This window comes from Osmerus mordax, chromosome 1 (genome assembly GCF_038355195.1).
Source record: "Osmerus mordax isolate fOsmMor3 chromosome 1, fOsmMor3.pri, whole genome shotgun sequence".
Taxonomy (NCBI): domain Eukaryota; kingdom Metazoa; phylum Chordata; class Actinopteri; order Osmeriformes; family Osmeridae; genus Osmerus; species Osmerus mordax.
The window spans coordinates 9,509,191-9,523,923 of NC_090050.1; the positions used below are offsets into that span (position 1 = coordinate 9,509,191).

At 47.6% G+C, this 14,733-nt stretch overlaps 2 protein-coding genes across 2 annotated transcripts; one reads left to right on the plus strand and one right to left on the minus strand.

The window, feature by feature from the left end:
* The first annotated feature begins 1,526 nt into the window (after positions 1 to 1,526).
* On the plus strand, positions 1,527 to 3,502 carry cdca9 (cell division cycle associated 9). The gene is made up of 10 exons (XM_067244050.1): positions 1,527 to 1,659; positions 1,752 to 1,883; positions 1,972 to 2,012; positions 2,112 to 2,166; positions 2,288 to 2,358; positions 2,473 to 2,528; positions 2,829 to 2,912; positions 3,016 to 3,106; positions 3,191 to 3,277; positions 3,373 to 3,502. The coding sequence occupies exons 1-10, from the start codon at positions 1,548 to 1,550 to the stop codon at positions 3,418 to 3,420; spliced, it is 777 nt and encodes a 258-aa protein (XP_067100151.1). The 5' UTR covers positions 1,527 to 1,547; the 3' UTR covers positions 3,421 to 3,502.
* A 1,486-nt stretch (positions 3,503 to 4,988) lies between these two features.
* On the minus strand, positions 4,989 to 14,575 carry kif17 (kinesin family member 17). The gene is made up of 15 exons (XM_067245408.1): positions 14,345 to 14,575; positions 13,859 to 14,005; positions 13,478 to 13,579; positions 12,773 to 12,962; positions 10,349 to 10,670; positions 9,858 to 9,988; positions 9,486 to 9,580; positions 9,090 to 9,255; positions 8,665 to 8,759; positions 8,219 to 8,343; positions 7,688 to 7,916; positions 7,163 to 7,416; positions 6,781 to 6,868; positions 6,076 to 6,196; positions 4,989 to 5,203 (listed from the first exon to the last, which is right to left on the minus strand). Exons 1-15 carry the CDS (start codon positions 14,573 to 14,575, stop codon positions 5,013 to 5,015), a joined length of 2,487 nt encoding a protein of 828 aa, XP_067101509.1. The 3' UTR covers positions 4,989 to 5,012.
* Positions 14,576 to 14,733: the final 158 nt, after the last annotated feature.

Genomic DNA, 14,733 nt, shown 5'->3' on the forward strand with positions numbered 1-14,733 from the left:
CACACACACACACCACGTGGGCCTGCTGTATCCTATACCTAAATCTTTCATCAGGGCTGGAGGTGGCCCCCTCTGGTTAGGGGAGTTTATCTCCCATGGTGGAGGTCATAAGGTCACGCATGAGAACATGTCAATACTAGTCATAAGTGGGAAGTTCTGTCAAAATGTAATAGAGTTTGATTTATGACTTTAAGGAAATGCTGGTGCAATAGGTCATGGGTGTGTGTGATCATGAGATATCAAAAGGGGGATTGATCAAGGGGCATGTGGTAAATGTAAGTACACTATATGATTTAAAAAAAGTATGTTTGTATAATGAAAAAAAATTAGATTGTATGTAGACAAAAGAATAACACCGACAAACATACCCAACAATCGTACTTTTCAGAACCATGGAGAGCAACCTCTTCCCCAGGTCTCATGCGTAGAGAACTTTCACGAGACGGTCAACTGATCTCCTTGAAGAGTAAAACAAGAGTTTGGGAGGTAGTATTGAACCCCAAACGGTAGCAACCTGGACTTGAGAATGTGGAATGTGAGGTCAAAGACAGTCTCTTCCTGCTCTGGCCACAGCCTTCAGGGACCATTACCTGCTTAACCCTGACCTTAACCCAACGTGTTGCAGTACAAAACATATATTGAACATAGCTTTTAGTATGAGACACTGAAAACCCAAATATAATCATCTTGGTTCCTAAACATTTGTAGCCCATATTAAGAACTGAAGAAAGAAACTGATTGGTGGGTGTTTACATTTACACATTTACATTTAGCAGACGCTCTTATCCAGAGTGACTTACAGTAAGTACAGGGACATTCCCCCGAGGCAAGTAGGGTGAAGTGCCTTGCCCAAGGACACAACGTCAGTTGGCATGACCGGGAATCGAACTGGCAACCTTCGGATTACTAGCCCGACTCCCTCACCGCTCAGCCAACTGACTCACTGGGTGTTTAGGATGTATAATGAATATTAGTTAACTAGCCTTCTTTTTCAACTGAGCTATTGAATATTATTGAGCTATTGTTTAACTGTCTCTGGACTTTGTATTGTTTTACCTGCAGTCTTACTTAAATTCGACATATTTTGCCAATTTTAATAGTTGAATGTTAATAATATTCAACTTTATTTTCATTATTTAGATATATCTGTCCGTTCAAGGCATCAGTAACACTTTTTTTTCTGTTTTCCTTTTCACACTTCAGTGATTTGCAGTACAATGTGTCTTCTTTATGCATACATATGTGAATAAAACACTTACCTAAAATAAAGTATTCAGTATAAATTCTTAACCTACTTTATGATTCCAAATGTAATGTCATTTCTGGTCAATTTGGAGAGAGAAAATTGTTTATATTCTAACTCCTTGGTCATGTCTGATTGTCTTAGTTGCACATCCGGGGTGATGTTTTACGTCTCTCCTCTAAAAGACCCACACAGATGCAAGCAATTAGGCCAATTAACGAAACACCTGATCGGAATTGCAGTTCAGTGAATAACATTTAATGTGAAACTGAATTTGATTAGGAGTTATTCTGAAACGTAGACCATGACTTCAAAGCGAACGACAAAAGTGAGTGCCGAAGGGCATTTCATGGAGCAAATGAGCGAGATGCGTCAAAAGAAAGCGGATCTTTTTATCCAACAGTTCGAGAAAGATGGTAAAACTGCTGACAGCCTACTGACCGGAAATTATGCTAATATCAAGAAAGTTTCTTGAAATTTGGTTAACATTGCCCTTCTCATCCCTTAGCGCAAGACCGCATCAACGAGATGGTGTCTAAAATGGAGCAAACTCTTGCCACGGTAGATCGTGTGTTCAAAGTGGAACTAATGAAAATGCCACCTGCCCTCCAGAACACATTAATCAAAGATTTGATAAATGGTAAAAAATAAATGTACACTTAATCTCGACATCTTTTAAATATGTTGTGAAGCTCGCATATTGAGGATGAACATGTTCGTTTTCTTAGCAGGTGGTTTGTCAGCTGGAGACGTAACGATTGCTGTCAAGGTACAACAACAAAAGACTTCCACAAATTATAATGGTGAAACAATAGCCTACCATCTAGTGGGCACATACAGTAACCACCTATCATGCCATCTGTAACAGAACGAGTCTCCTGAAATGCATCAGCCACTCACAAGGAAGCACAGCGGCAAAAAATGTTTGTCTTGACATCTTTATGCATAATCGGCAATAATCATTAGTCTTCATTTGGAGTTAACGGAACACTTTTGTATTTCCTCCTGGTCTAGTTGAATTGTAAATTGTCTTTTAATCTGCAGCTAAAGTCAGCGATGGTGCACCCAAACGGATCACAGGATCTCAGACAAGGAAACCGTTAGAAGCAGCTAAGGTTTTGTCCAGCATTATTGCCATGATCGTTTGAGGGTTCAGTACATGGCAAAAAAACAATTTCGTGGAAATGCACTCGCCAGGAAAGTACCCTCACAGGTCTTGTTTTTTTCAGAAGGCAACCAACAAAACAAGATCTCTTGTTACAAGTTCAAGCGCAGGAAACTTAAGGTAACTCTGTTGCTCTTTCACTCCCAGTTCAATGTAAAAAATGTTGACATTTGTTACAGGTACACTGAAGTTCTTTCGGCCTGATCCTATTGACAGGCCGCTAGGGAATTTTATCTAAACCTCCCTAATAAATTAAACCTGGAATCATTCCTAAACTGTGAGCTGGCCTGGGGTGGGGGTGACATACAACTTAGATCAGTTAGACTAGGTTTAGTTCAAGTGGTTACCAACCCTGGTCTTCCAGCCATCCAAAGCCACCACACTTCAGCTAAATGCTTGTTTGTGCATTTTCTGCCACAGGTGTGCCTCTACCTCAACGTGTAAGAGGGCAGTGTCTCGTGTCGCCAAAACCAGTGACCAGAGTGCACTGACTAGTAAACAAAGGTTTGACAATCGGTCGTTTTAACTCATTAGGAACATGTCAATGAAAAGGCATGCCTTTTTCCTGTGGCACATTGTGGATGTGTCCCTTACCTCTCGTCTCCAGAGCGGTCCTGCTGTCGAGCGGTAATGACCGCATGTCCTGCTTCGCGGCAGGGTCCGCACCATACGTCACCATATCTACCTCTCTTGGGGAGGTATTATATATTTATTATACCACTCTTACCTTGATGCTAACTGGAAATGTCGTTGGCAAGCACCAACATTATTTTTCTCCCCAGACAGTTTGTCTTTCTGAAGAGACCAAGGACGAGATTGACGTGAGGCAAATGGATGATATGGCTGTTCTTCAGATGCAAAGGCTGATGGTAGATGAGTCTAGTCTATCACAAAAAAATGAATGACATTACTGTACAATGAAAGGGGGGGGGGGGGAAAACAACTGACTTCTTCTGTTTTTCAGAAACTGATGGTCTACCTAGCCAACAAGTTTAAACTGAACAGTCTTTAACTGGGGTGATTCACCCATGCAATCCATCTACGCACCGGTTTTACTGTAACTTGATTTAAATAAAGATATTCTTAATATTGTACAAGAACTGCAAGTGCTGGTCTATTTAGCTTTAGTGGTCATTGGTCTATTGGAGGGCTGGAATAATGCTGTAGTCTTGTTTAATAACCATGGCCAGCTTAATCGGGGTCTTCCTTCACATGCTGCACCATGACAACAGTATATTAGATTAACTGCAGGGTCTTTCACCTGGTATGGACTAACCAATGCAATGGGTGAATAATATGCACACTATTGTCTAATATTTTATTAATTTGTCTAAGACCTTTAAAAAAAAAATCCTGCTTTGGTAAACACGTGCTGTGGTGTAGAGAACTCGTCAATCCAGAATAGGAGAACACTGAGACCTGGGAAAGGGGATGCGCTCCATGGTTCTGAAAATTGATTATGCTTTTCTTTTAAAATATTTGTATAATTGAAGAACAAAATGATACTACTGCGCATGCAACACATCCCCTTTGGTATCTAAGACATCCCCGCTCTTGATATCTCATGATAAACCCATGACCAACTGTATCAGGTCTTTGACATCAAACCCGGCCTATAATAAAATTAATTTGATAATGATGGATTCATAACCTTTGACCTGTTATGAATCCAACCACTACTGTGTCAACACAGCTGCCATGACAACTCTGCCAACTTTATCAATTCACCGCAGTACATAGTGGAGCCACCCATCTGAGCAAGTCCATCAGTCCATTTTCCTGTATTTTACATATTGCAATCTTTTTAGTAAAACATTACTTTATTAAACGTTACATCATTGTAAATGTCTTTGTGATAAATCTTTTTTTTCCCCTTACCATATTTTAAAATATACATTGTTTAAAAAAAAATATTATTCAGACTACAATTGTATTAAATTGTGTCTGGGTTGTGTGTCAGCAGTTATGAGTGTGGGGGAAAGGAGGCAAGGGAGAAGGAGAGGGAGTAGGCAGCGAGAGAAGCACAGGAATGGAACAGGAAAACAGTTACTTCAATTCACATCACTTTGTCACAGCCTTTTTCCCCCCCATGTTTTATATAAATACTTATCTCCTTTACAACACATCCATAAAACCAATCACCCATAAAACAAGAGGGTTATTCTTGTAAGTGCTAGTTGTGAACATGAAACAAAGTGGCAGGCAGCACATAAGTGTTGTGGAGAAGTACATCCACACAGCAGATGAAGATTCTTGTTTGTTCGGAAGCACAGGCGTATCACAGTTTAAGCAGGCATTGTGGAGTGGCATTAGGTAGTGTAACATAGGTAGTACTATCTTCAAAATTACGATTAAACCAACACGCACAGATTACACTGCTGGATGAAAGGCCCATGTGACAAGTTTCCTTCTATTGCAAAAAAAACTATCAATACATATTCAATTACAGTGAGGGGAAGGATACAATCAGTAAATAAACAGCATAACCCTTCAGGTTGTCCAGTCAGTGTGTTAGCACCAGAGGTTCCCGGTGGCAGATAGAACAGAGGTCCGAAGTGCAGCGAGGAGGTCCCGGCCTCCTCACCTTTGACCTCTTCCGTCGTCTCAGTTGCCCTCAGACAGGATGTGGCTTTTGCTCTTTTTTCTCTTGACCTTGCTGTTGGAGGAGGGGGGGCCCAGGGACTCCAGACGGAAGGGCCGGGGGAGGAGTGACTCGGCGCTGAGGGGGGGAGCGATGTTGGAGCCGCTGGAGGTCAGGTGGGCGGCGCCGTTGCTGGCGGGCGTGGCGTGGACGGCTGGAGAGGGAGAACACGTCAGAGGAACGACAGCCAAGAGGACCATCTCAGTAGACATTGTATCTCCAGATAAAATCAAGCACAACATCATCTTTCGAACATCATCTTTGTCACGTTCAAATCTGAACCATGAGACCAACGCCAAGATGTTAATAGACGTTTTGTCAGTGTCATGTGTTTAGTCAGATTTGGATGTGTGGACTGATACTTTAAGCACAAGGGGCAGACGTTAAGCCGTTTTACAAAAGATTCCTCTATTTCTGTCGTTTCAAACCCAACGCTCACAGGCTTGGCTCATCCTACAGGTCCCTCGAGTCTCTGCTGAGTCAGGGAGAGCTGCTGGGGTTTTCAGGGCAATCTGTTTTGGGGTTGTTCAAGTGAATCCTTGTCTTTCGGGAAATGTGGTAGATCGATATTTTCCACTTCTTCAGGATGACCATCCTCCTATGCTCTACTCGACCACCTTTTTATTTTGAGGTTAAATAAAATCGAATAAAAGTAGCTTAATAGCAAATGTTTACAAAGCATGCTGTCAGAAAGATCAGCAGCTCGGATACATCTCTCTCCATTTATCTGTTTATCCCTTTATCTCTCTGCTATATAGTGATATCTATCTGGTATCTTTATTTAACATTACTCCAACCTGACTCCAAATGATTTACAGCCCACTTGTGTCAAAACCGTCTGCTACTGTCCAGATAAACATGCAGTGATCAGTGACCGGACAGCCTGGTTTGGAATAGTAGGACAAAGTCTACTGAGTAAATACTGCGTGTGTATCTGTTTCTATGACTGGTTTGCTATCCTTGCTGGATCTCGGGACAGCCAGGGTTCAAAGGTCAGGATCAGGGTCTGTAAGTTCCCAGTCTTACCGAGGCCCTTCAGTGAGTCTCCGCCCAGCAGCTGGGTCGCTCTCTTGGACCTGAAGTAGTTGCTGGCGATGTTCTCGCTGTCGCTGCGGTTCAGCATTTCTTTATACTTGTCCCCCTCGTCCTGCCACATAGGCACACAGGAGGGTGAGGCACCATAGCACACTATACACCTTCTATAGGTTCTAGTCATGAACCATACTAGCTAGAGTACGGTTCTAGAATAGTATATAGAGGGAGAATTTAGTGTAGTGTTGTTTGTGGACGCTCTGCCATGCATGTGTGTTCCTCTGCTCCCTGCATGTGTGTGTGTGCCATCCCTGTGAGATAAATAAAGATGGCTTCTTAGTTACTAGTCAGTAGTGCTACTTAAGAATCCTAACAGTTATTTTGCTGTACTTGCACAGCACAGGGACTATCTGTATGTCGCTTTGGATAAAAGCGTCTGCTGCATGAATCCAATGTGAATATAAAATGTATTCTAACACTGAGGTTGACTGCAGGTTTTGTACACCTGTCCTCCTCTTCCTGGAGCACAGAGAGAGAGAGGTGTGTGAGGGGCCGTCACAAAGAATACAAGCAATAGTTCTGAAGAATACGAGTTACAGTACTAGCCACTATTTGGAGCTTTAGCTATAAGAGCTGAATGAGCACCATGTCGAATGTACCCAAAGGCGTGCGGTGTGTAGACGTGTAAACGTTAGACGCCCCTACCAGGAAGAGCTCGGCCGTGTCGGTCCCTGATGCTCGCCGTGCCGCGAGCCTCGGGGCGGACGCACACACGGCTGGGACGGACAGACGGGACGGACACAGACCGTGAGAGATATGATGAGAGTTATTGATAAGCTGTGCCAACAGGGTCTGCCAGGAAGTCTGGGTGTTAAGTGTGCACATTGTGTCGTGTCAGTTGCTGGAGCGAGTCAGCTGTTTGCGTGTGTTTGTGTTTGCGTGGCGAGTGTGTCGACGGAAGGGTCCGACCCAACTCCTGCTCCAACCCAACTGACAGTGATGTGAGTATATGGTGATGTGGAAGATTGTGTGTGTGGGCGTGTTATGACACTGAACAACCCCCGCTCCTCCCTCACCTGACGGCAGGGCGGTCTTCTGCACCACCACCTCGGGCAGCCTCCAGGTGCCCCCGTCCTCATCCCAGCTGGCCTCCTTGCGCAGGCGGTCAAGGTTGCTGTAGTTGCAGTCTCTGCGCACCAGGGGGGCCATGCGCTCCAGCAGGCTGCCCAGCAGCTGGGCTTCTCTCTCCAGCCTGCGGATGGTGGACAGGTAGTCGTTCCTCTCCAGCTCAAACTCGGCCTCCAGGTCCCGGATCTCCAGCCTGGCTGCTTTCAGCTGCAACGTCGACATCATCATTATCTACATCATCATCATCATAACGGCAGGCCACACCAATACTTAACTGTACAAGCTCGAACATCCTTATGTTATACTAAATAATAAATCTGACGTGTGTCGAAAAAAACGCACATTCATAGATTAGAATATAACAGCATTTACAATACACAGGTATACAGTACAGTCAACGCTAATGTATATCCAGTGTGTCTCAGAGGGTGTCCAGGAGTTCCTGGGTGTGTGCCGCTGCGTGGACGCCCTCCCCCACCTTGCCCTGGGTCTTGTCCAGCAGCAGCCTCTTGGCGTGCACCTCCTCCTGGATGGAGTCGTACACGTTGAGGAGGACGTGGTCGCTGTCCTCGCCGCTCTGGGACAGCGCCCTGATCAGGTGTTTCTTCCGCTGGTCGGCCAGCGTCTTCCTCTGGTGGTGGCGGCGCTGCAGCTCCTGGTTCCTGGCCTGCTCACCGCCCACCATCTCCTGCTCCAGACGCTGCAGCCTGGCTCGCGGGAGAACCACACACACACCCGTGAGGGGTGGAGGGGGCGGGGGGGGGGGCGGGGGGGGGTGTGTAAGGGTTTTGGATGTGTGGTGATTTGTGTCCGCGTACGTGTCTGTGTGTGGGTACGTGTGTGTGTAGGTGGGTAAGTGCGTGTTTTGGATACGCGGTAGTTTGTGTCTGCGCGTGTCCGTGTTGTCTGTCTATGTGTGTGTGTGCGTTCGTGTGTATGTGTATATGTCTGGAAGTATGGACATGTTCATGCATGTGGTCGTTGATGTCTGTGTGTGTGGGCCACTCACCTCTCCAGCACATGTTTCTGGTCCAGGGGTCCTGGGGTGGAGAGGGAGGGTGAGTCTGCATGGCTGTCCCCCTCTGACCCTCTCTGGACCCCCATAGCCTGGTGAGCAGCCTGGGCCTGGACCCCCTGAGGAGAGAAGAGATGATATTATGACAGGTCATGATGACAGGTCATGATGACAGGTCTCATGATGACAGGTCATGATGACAGGTCATGATGACAGGTCATGATGACAGGTCTCATGATGACAGGTCATGATGACAGGTCATGATGACAGGTCATGATGACAGGTCATGATGACAGGTCATGATGACAGGTCATGATGACAGGTCATGATGGTGTGCTGTGGTCAGAGGTACAGGGTCTGCCGTATACAGCAGGTACATCCTCAGGGAAACATCTAAAACAGTACAGTACTGATCAGGTGGTTGGTCTGGAGGATGGTACCTTGACCAGGGGACGGTCCTCGCCCGAGGCCAGGGAGGGCTCACCAGGGGTGGGACAGGACTCCTCCTGAACCTGGGTCACATGGCTGGAGCTCTCTGTCAAGCACAAACACGACCGCGACACGGCCACAACACTTGATGAGCTCAGACTGTTTTAAACCCTGATATAGTTGCCGGTATTCAGTCGACTAACATTCAAACAGTGAGTCTAGTGTGAGTATAAAAACAGAGGCTTAGAGGCTAATTGAAGGCACTATTACAATTTACACCCCCGCACCCTCCCACACACACACGTACAATTATGTTTATGTGCAGACATTATTATTGAATACTATAGTTCTGATGAGGACATGCAATATACTGTATGTATACACACGTATGTATACATACATACAGTATTTTCTCTTATGGCCGGTGTGACAGCACCTGTGGTGGAGCTGGAGCGCCCTCTGGTGGCCCTGGAGGCCTCCAGGTGAGCCAGCTTGGTCTCGTAGGAGCAGCGCAGGGCCGTGATGTCCTCCTGCAGCTTGGCCTTGGACTCCTGCTCTGCACTGTACTCTGCCTGCAGCCTGGACAGCTTGTCCTCATACTCCTGGAGTGTGTATACACACACACACACGCGCGCACACAGACAGACATGTGGTACACACAGGAACGTCCACTTACAGGAGGGCCCACATACAAGCACAAACACAAGCCGACAATTACAGGAACACACACACACGGTTTAGGCCACGAGGGCTCTGGCGTTCCCGTCCACCAGCCGGGGTGTGTGTGTGTGTGTGCGTGCACTGTGTCGGCTCGCTCTCCAGGAGAACACACCTCTTTGATCTTCTCCTTCTCAGCCTCGGTGGTGCTGGACTGTGGCCTGGACGGAACACCAGGGGACGCCTCGGACCTCTGGCCCTCCAGCAGAGCTGAACACAGAGAGGGACAAACACCTTCAGACTGGGCCTGGACACGTAGGAGATTGGAGAGCGGCATCAGCACAAACTATCCACCGGCTAGCACCGTGGCTAGCAGATGTGGATGTGATTGACGTCCGCCTTAATGACCTCTGACTTCCACCAGTTACAATCCCGCACAAATACAGCCTTGTACTCTGGAATGGTGAAGACCCACATGACACGTTGGATTTGATTTGTTGTCCGAATCACATCGTAGCCCTTCAACACGGGCAATGCAGGCACTCACATGAGAGGTTGGTGGTCCCCAGCTGTCCAGAGATCAGGGCTCGCAGCAGCTTGATCTCCTCCTGGTATTCCCTCAGGAGAGCGTCCTTGGGGTCCTCGTTGATCCGGGGACGGTTCTGGATGCTCTTGGCCCTGTCCACATTCACTTTCCTTTTCACTGGGTCGCACGCTCACAGATCTTATCCGAGTTACAGTTTCTACACGGAACACCACTGCTCTCATCGACATGGTCGAGAGTTACCAAGCCTGCCTGTTCCCCTACCATGAATGAAACAGTGTATGAAATAACAAATGAAATGGGGCGTTGATGTTCCATTGAGTGGATTTCAATACAACCTCATTCCCTTCACAATTTCATACACTGCTTCATTCATTCCTTCACAACAAATATTCCACCCACCAGGCTAATCTGGTCAGGGGGATTCAGTTAGAACCTAAACAACGCCCCACGTTAACAACACAAACAACAAACAACAACACCCCCCAGCTCACCGGTTGGCGTAGCGCAGCGTGCTGAGGCTCTCCTCGTAGTTGTTGTCGGCCGGGGAGAGGCAGGCCACCATGAGGGTGCGTGTGTTCCCGCCCAGGGAGTCCTGGAGCAGCCGCGTCAGCTTGGAGTCCCTGTAGGGGATGTGTTTGGACCGGCCGTCCACCAGCGCCGAGATGACGTTCCCCAGGGCCGACAGGGACAGGTTGATCTTGGTGGCCTCGCGGAGGCGCTCGCCGGTGGCGCCCGTCTTGGACTGGCGTTCGCTGCCCGCCAGGTCCACCAGGTTGAGCTTGCCGGCCCGCAGGTGGTCCTTACCTGCTGCATCTGAGGGGGGGCAGGCAGACAGACGGGCGCAAGACAGAGATAAGCAGACAGATAGACAAGCAGACAGACAGATAAGCAGACAGACAGACAGAGATAAGCAGACAGATAGACAAGCAGACAGACAGATAAGCAGACAGACAGACAGAGATAAGCAGACAGATAGACAAGCAGACAGACAGATAAGCAGACAGATAGACAAGCAGACAGACAGATAAGCAGACAGACAGACAGAGATAAGCAGACAGATAGACAAGCAGACAGACAGATAAGCAGACAGACAGACAGAGATAAGCAGACAGATAGACAAGCAGACAGACAGATAAGCAGACAGATAAGCAGACAGACAGGCAGGCACAAAACACAAACAGACAGACTAGTTAAATACAACATTTCATCATATGGAAACAGAGAAAGACCGAGATAGAGTGGGGGGTGGGGGGAAGAGAAAGAGAATGACCTTTAATTTGCCTTTAATAATTGATGTCCTTGGTGACTCAACAAGCAGTAGTCAGGGTGTGGTGTGTGGGTGTCATGCTGACAGACTGACCTGTGGTAATTGGTGAGAGTTACAGGGAGGGTGTAGTGTAGCTGGCTGTATTGTATGATGAGCTAGCTCCACACTCCACAGAGCTAGCTGTGAAGTATAGTGATAGGGACTGGTAGGGGTGTAGTAGAGCTAGATGTGGAGTATAGTGATAGGGACTGGTAGGGGTGTAGTAGAGCTAGATGTGGAGTATAGTGATAGGGACTGGTAGGGGTGTAGTAGAGCTAGATGTGGAGTATAGTGATAGGGACTGGTAGGGGTGTAGTAGAGCTAGATGTGGAGTATAGTGATAGGGACTGGTAGGGGTGTAGTAGAGCTACATGTGGAGTATAGTAATAGGGACTGGTAGGGGTGTAGTAGAGCTACATGTGGAGTATAGTGATAGGGACTGGTAGGGGTGTAGTAGAGCTAGATGTGGAGTATAGTGATAGGGACTGGTAGGGGTGTAGTAGAGCTAGATGTGGAGTATAGTGATAGGGACTGGTAGGGGTGTAGTAGAGCTAGATGTGGAGTATAGTGATAGGGACTGGTAGGGGTGTAGTAGAGCTAGATGTGGAGTATAGTGATAGGGACTGGTAGGGGTGTAGTAGAGCTAGATGTGGAGTATAGTGATAGGGACTGGCAGGGGTGTAGTAGAGCTAGATGTGGAGTATAGTGATAGGGACTGGTAGGGGTGTAGTAGAGCTAGATGTGGAGTATAGTGATAGGGACTGGTAGGGGTGTAGTAGAGCTAGATGTGGAGTATAGTGATAGGGACTGGTAGGGGTGTAGTAGAGCTAGATGTGGAGTATAGTGATAGGGACTGGTAGGGGTGTAGTAGAGCTAGATGTGGAGTATAGTGATAGGGACTGGTAGGGGTGTAGTAGAGCTAGATGTGGAGTATAGTGATAGGGACTGGTAGGGGTGTAGTAGAGCTAGATGTGGAGTATAGTGATAGGGACTGGTAGGGGTGTAGTAGAGCTAGATGTGGAGTATAGTGATAGGGACTGGTAGGGGTGTAGTAGAGCTAGATGTGGAGTATAGTGATAGGGACTGGTAGGGGTGTAGTAGAGCTAGATGTGGAGTATAGTGATAGGGACTGGTAGGGGTGTAGTAGAGCTAGATGTGGAGTATAGTGATAGGGACTGGCAGGGGTGTAGTAGAGCTAGATGTGGAGTATAGTGATAGGGACTGGTAGGGGTGTAGTAGAGCTAGATGTGGAGTATAGTGATAGGGACTGGTAGGGGTGTAGTAGAGCTAGATGTGGAGTATAGTGATAGGGACTGGTAGGGGTGTAGTAGAGCTAGATGTGGAGTATAGTGATAGGGACTGGTAGGGGTGTAGTAGAGCTAGATGTGGAGTATAGTGATAGGGACTGGTAGGGGTGTAGTAGAGCTAGATGTGGAGTATAGTGATAGGGACTGGTAGGGGTGTAGTAGAGCTAGATGTGGAGTATAGTGATAGGGACTGGTAGGGGTGTAGTAGAGCTAGATGTGGAGTATGGTGAGAGTTCCAGTTACAGGGAGGGTGGAGTATAGCTGATAGGGACCGACACAGGGAGGGGTGTTGAGAAGCTGACCTGTGGTGCAGATCTCCAGGTGGATGGTGAAGATGGAGTGCGAGCGGGAGGAGTCCTTGTTCATGAGGGTGTAGCCCACCGAGCGGTTCCTCCAGCCCTGCTCCATGATGCGCTCGCACTCCCCCACACTGTGCACCGTGTGCATGGACAGATCCCGCACGTACACGCCCCGCTCTGGGTGCTCCTTCAGCTGTTCTCACACACACGCAGACACACACACGCACACACACATGAACACACATGCGAGCCCACACTCATGGAAAACATGCATGTGCAACGGGTGCACACATGGAAAACATGCATGAGCAAAGACACACGCATACACACAGAAAACATCGCAATAAAACACACACACACACGTGTGCATAAACACACACACACACACTAATGCACACACAGAGCAAACATGCATGTGCACCACACGGACACACGCACACAGCCAGTGCGTGCGTGTGTCCGTGCATCACAAAGCGGTCATCCTCGGCGGACACCTTCATCTTTAGGAACTGCCTTGTTGTTGCTCGTTACCAAGGCAACAACAGCTATAAGGCGGTGCAGATCCACTACAACGAGGCTGCCGGACTAACAGGTTTCTACAATACACGACACAGATGTAGCCCTTCAACAAGATATAGCCCAGACTTCCAACAGCTCGTTTCGAACACAGTAAACAGGTGCGGTGCAGAAGGTCTGGACGTGTCGAACCTCAATTTTTTGTTTGGTGTCGTGTCCCAACAGGTCTCGTATCTCTTCATTGTAAATCTCCAGGTAGGATGCCCTCACAAGGAACTTGGTGTTTTCGGCACACTATGTGACACAGAGGACGACAGCACGGATTCTGTGTCAGAGCACAACTAAGTGGACGAGTGTTATTCGCGTTCATAAATGTAAAGTGACAGCTAATGCGTAAGAAGAACATATCTTATGTTCAACCACTAAAGCTGCAGTCTTTATGGCAGTCATACTAAGGTCCAGCGGAATAAATGTTGGCTAGGTCGCCACTTGCATTATCTTACATATTAACTCCTAGTCACCTAGTAAAGTTATATTTGTTTAAAGGTCCAGGCACTAGGCTTCAGGCCCTACCTGAATACTCTCGAAGATGTGCTCGAAGGCCCGGGGTATGACCCCTCTCTGGGGCGCAGGCTCGGCCGCCCCCTGCATGGTGAAGGACTTGCCGCTGCCTGTCTGGCCGTAGGCGAAGATGGTCCCATTGTAGCCCTCCGTCACACTCTGTGGAGATATCACATGATCTTGAAGCACTGCTCTACAAAACCAAACCACCTTTACAATAACTAAAGATATCAATCTCGTTTGGACTGCGTGTGGTTTCCTTGAAGCATTGTCCTTGTTGACATTGGTGCACACTGGGTTTGACTGACGGCAGCCTGTTTAGTAAATGATGAGTCCTGAGGTCAAGGGCAATAGGATATAGCTGGGCGTCCTAATTGGCTAGGTTCACACTCTGAACCAATGGTGTCCTATGACCACTAGGCTGGCTGAAGTGTCGAGCCTACTGTACACAGCAGTCAAACATCAGCACGGCTCTGGACGGGATGAACGGGAGCCAACCTCGACCAGCGGGTAGGCTATCTCGTTGTACATCTGCTCGGTGGTCTGGTCGATAAAGTAGGTCCCGTCGAAGGTGAACTGTTTGGGTGGTTCGTCTGTGGCCCCCGGCTTGACGATGAAGCATTGACACCTGCTCAGGTCCATGGTGACCACCATCTTACAGCTCAGAGCATTCTCCCTGTCGTTCATTGGCCTACATCTCACCACCACCCGCACTGACTCGGACGCCATTTTGGCCTCCATTGAACCCAAGTCAAGGGTTTCTGTTCTCAAGGATTTGATCACTAGAAGGACAGAACAGGACAGTTTAAATTCATCGCCTACCTGAGTTGTCTGTTTGACTGTACTTCCGAGCTACTGGACATTCATTCAGCATAGAATTACACTAC

Excerpts from the sequence above, each read along its gene's own strand:
- kif17 (XM_067245408.1), bottom strand. The coding sequence starts at position 14,575 with ATGGCGTCCGAGTCAGTGCGGGTGGTGGTGAGATGTAGGCCAATGAAC. Across the intron at positions 9,581-9,857 it reads GGGGACCACCAACCTCTCAT|CTCTGCTGGAGGGCCAGAGG; the intron begins GTGAGTGCCTGC and ends CTCTGTGTTCAG. Across the intron at positions 5,204-6,075 it reads AGACTCACTGAAGGGCCTCG|CCGTCCACGCCACGCCCGCC; the intron begins GTAAGACTGGGA and ends CTCCCTCTCCAG.
- cdca9 (XM_067244050.1), top strand. The coding sequence starts at position 1,548 with ATGACTTCAAAGCGAACGACAAAAGTGAGTGCCGAAGGGCATTTCATG. Across the intron at positions 1,884-1,971 it reads AATCAAAGATTTGATAAATG|CAGGTGGTTTGTCAGCTGGA; the intron begins GTAAAAAATAAA and ends TCGTTTTCTTAG. Across the intron at positions 3,278-3,372 it reads TTCAGATGCAAAGGCTGATG|AAACTGATGGTCTACCTAGC; the intron begins GTAGATGAGTCT and ends TCTGTTTTTCAG.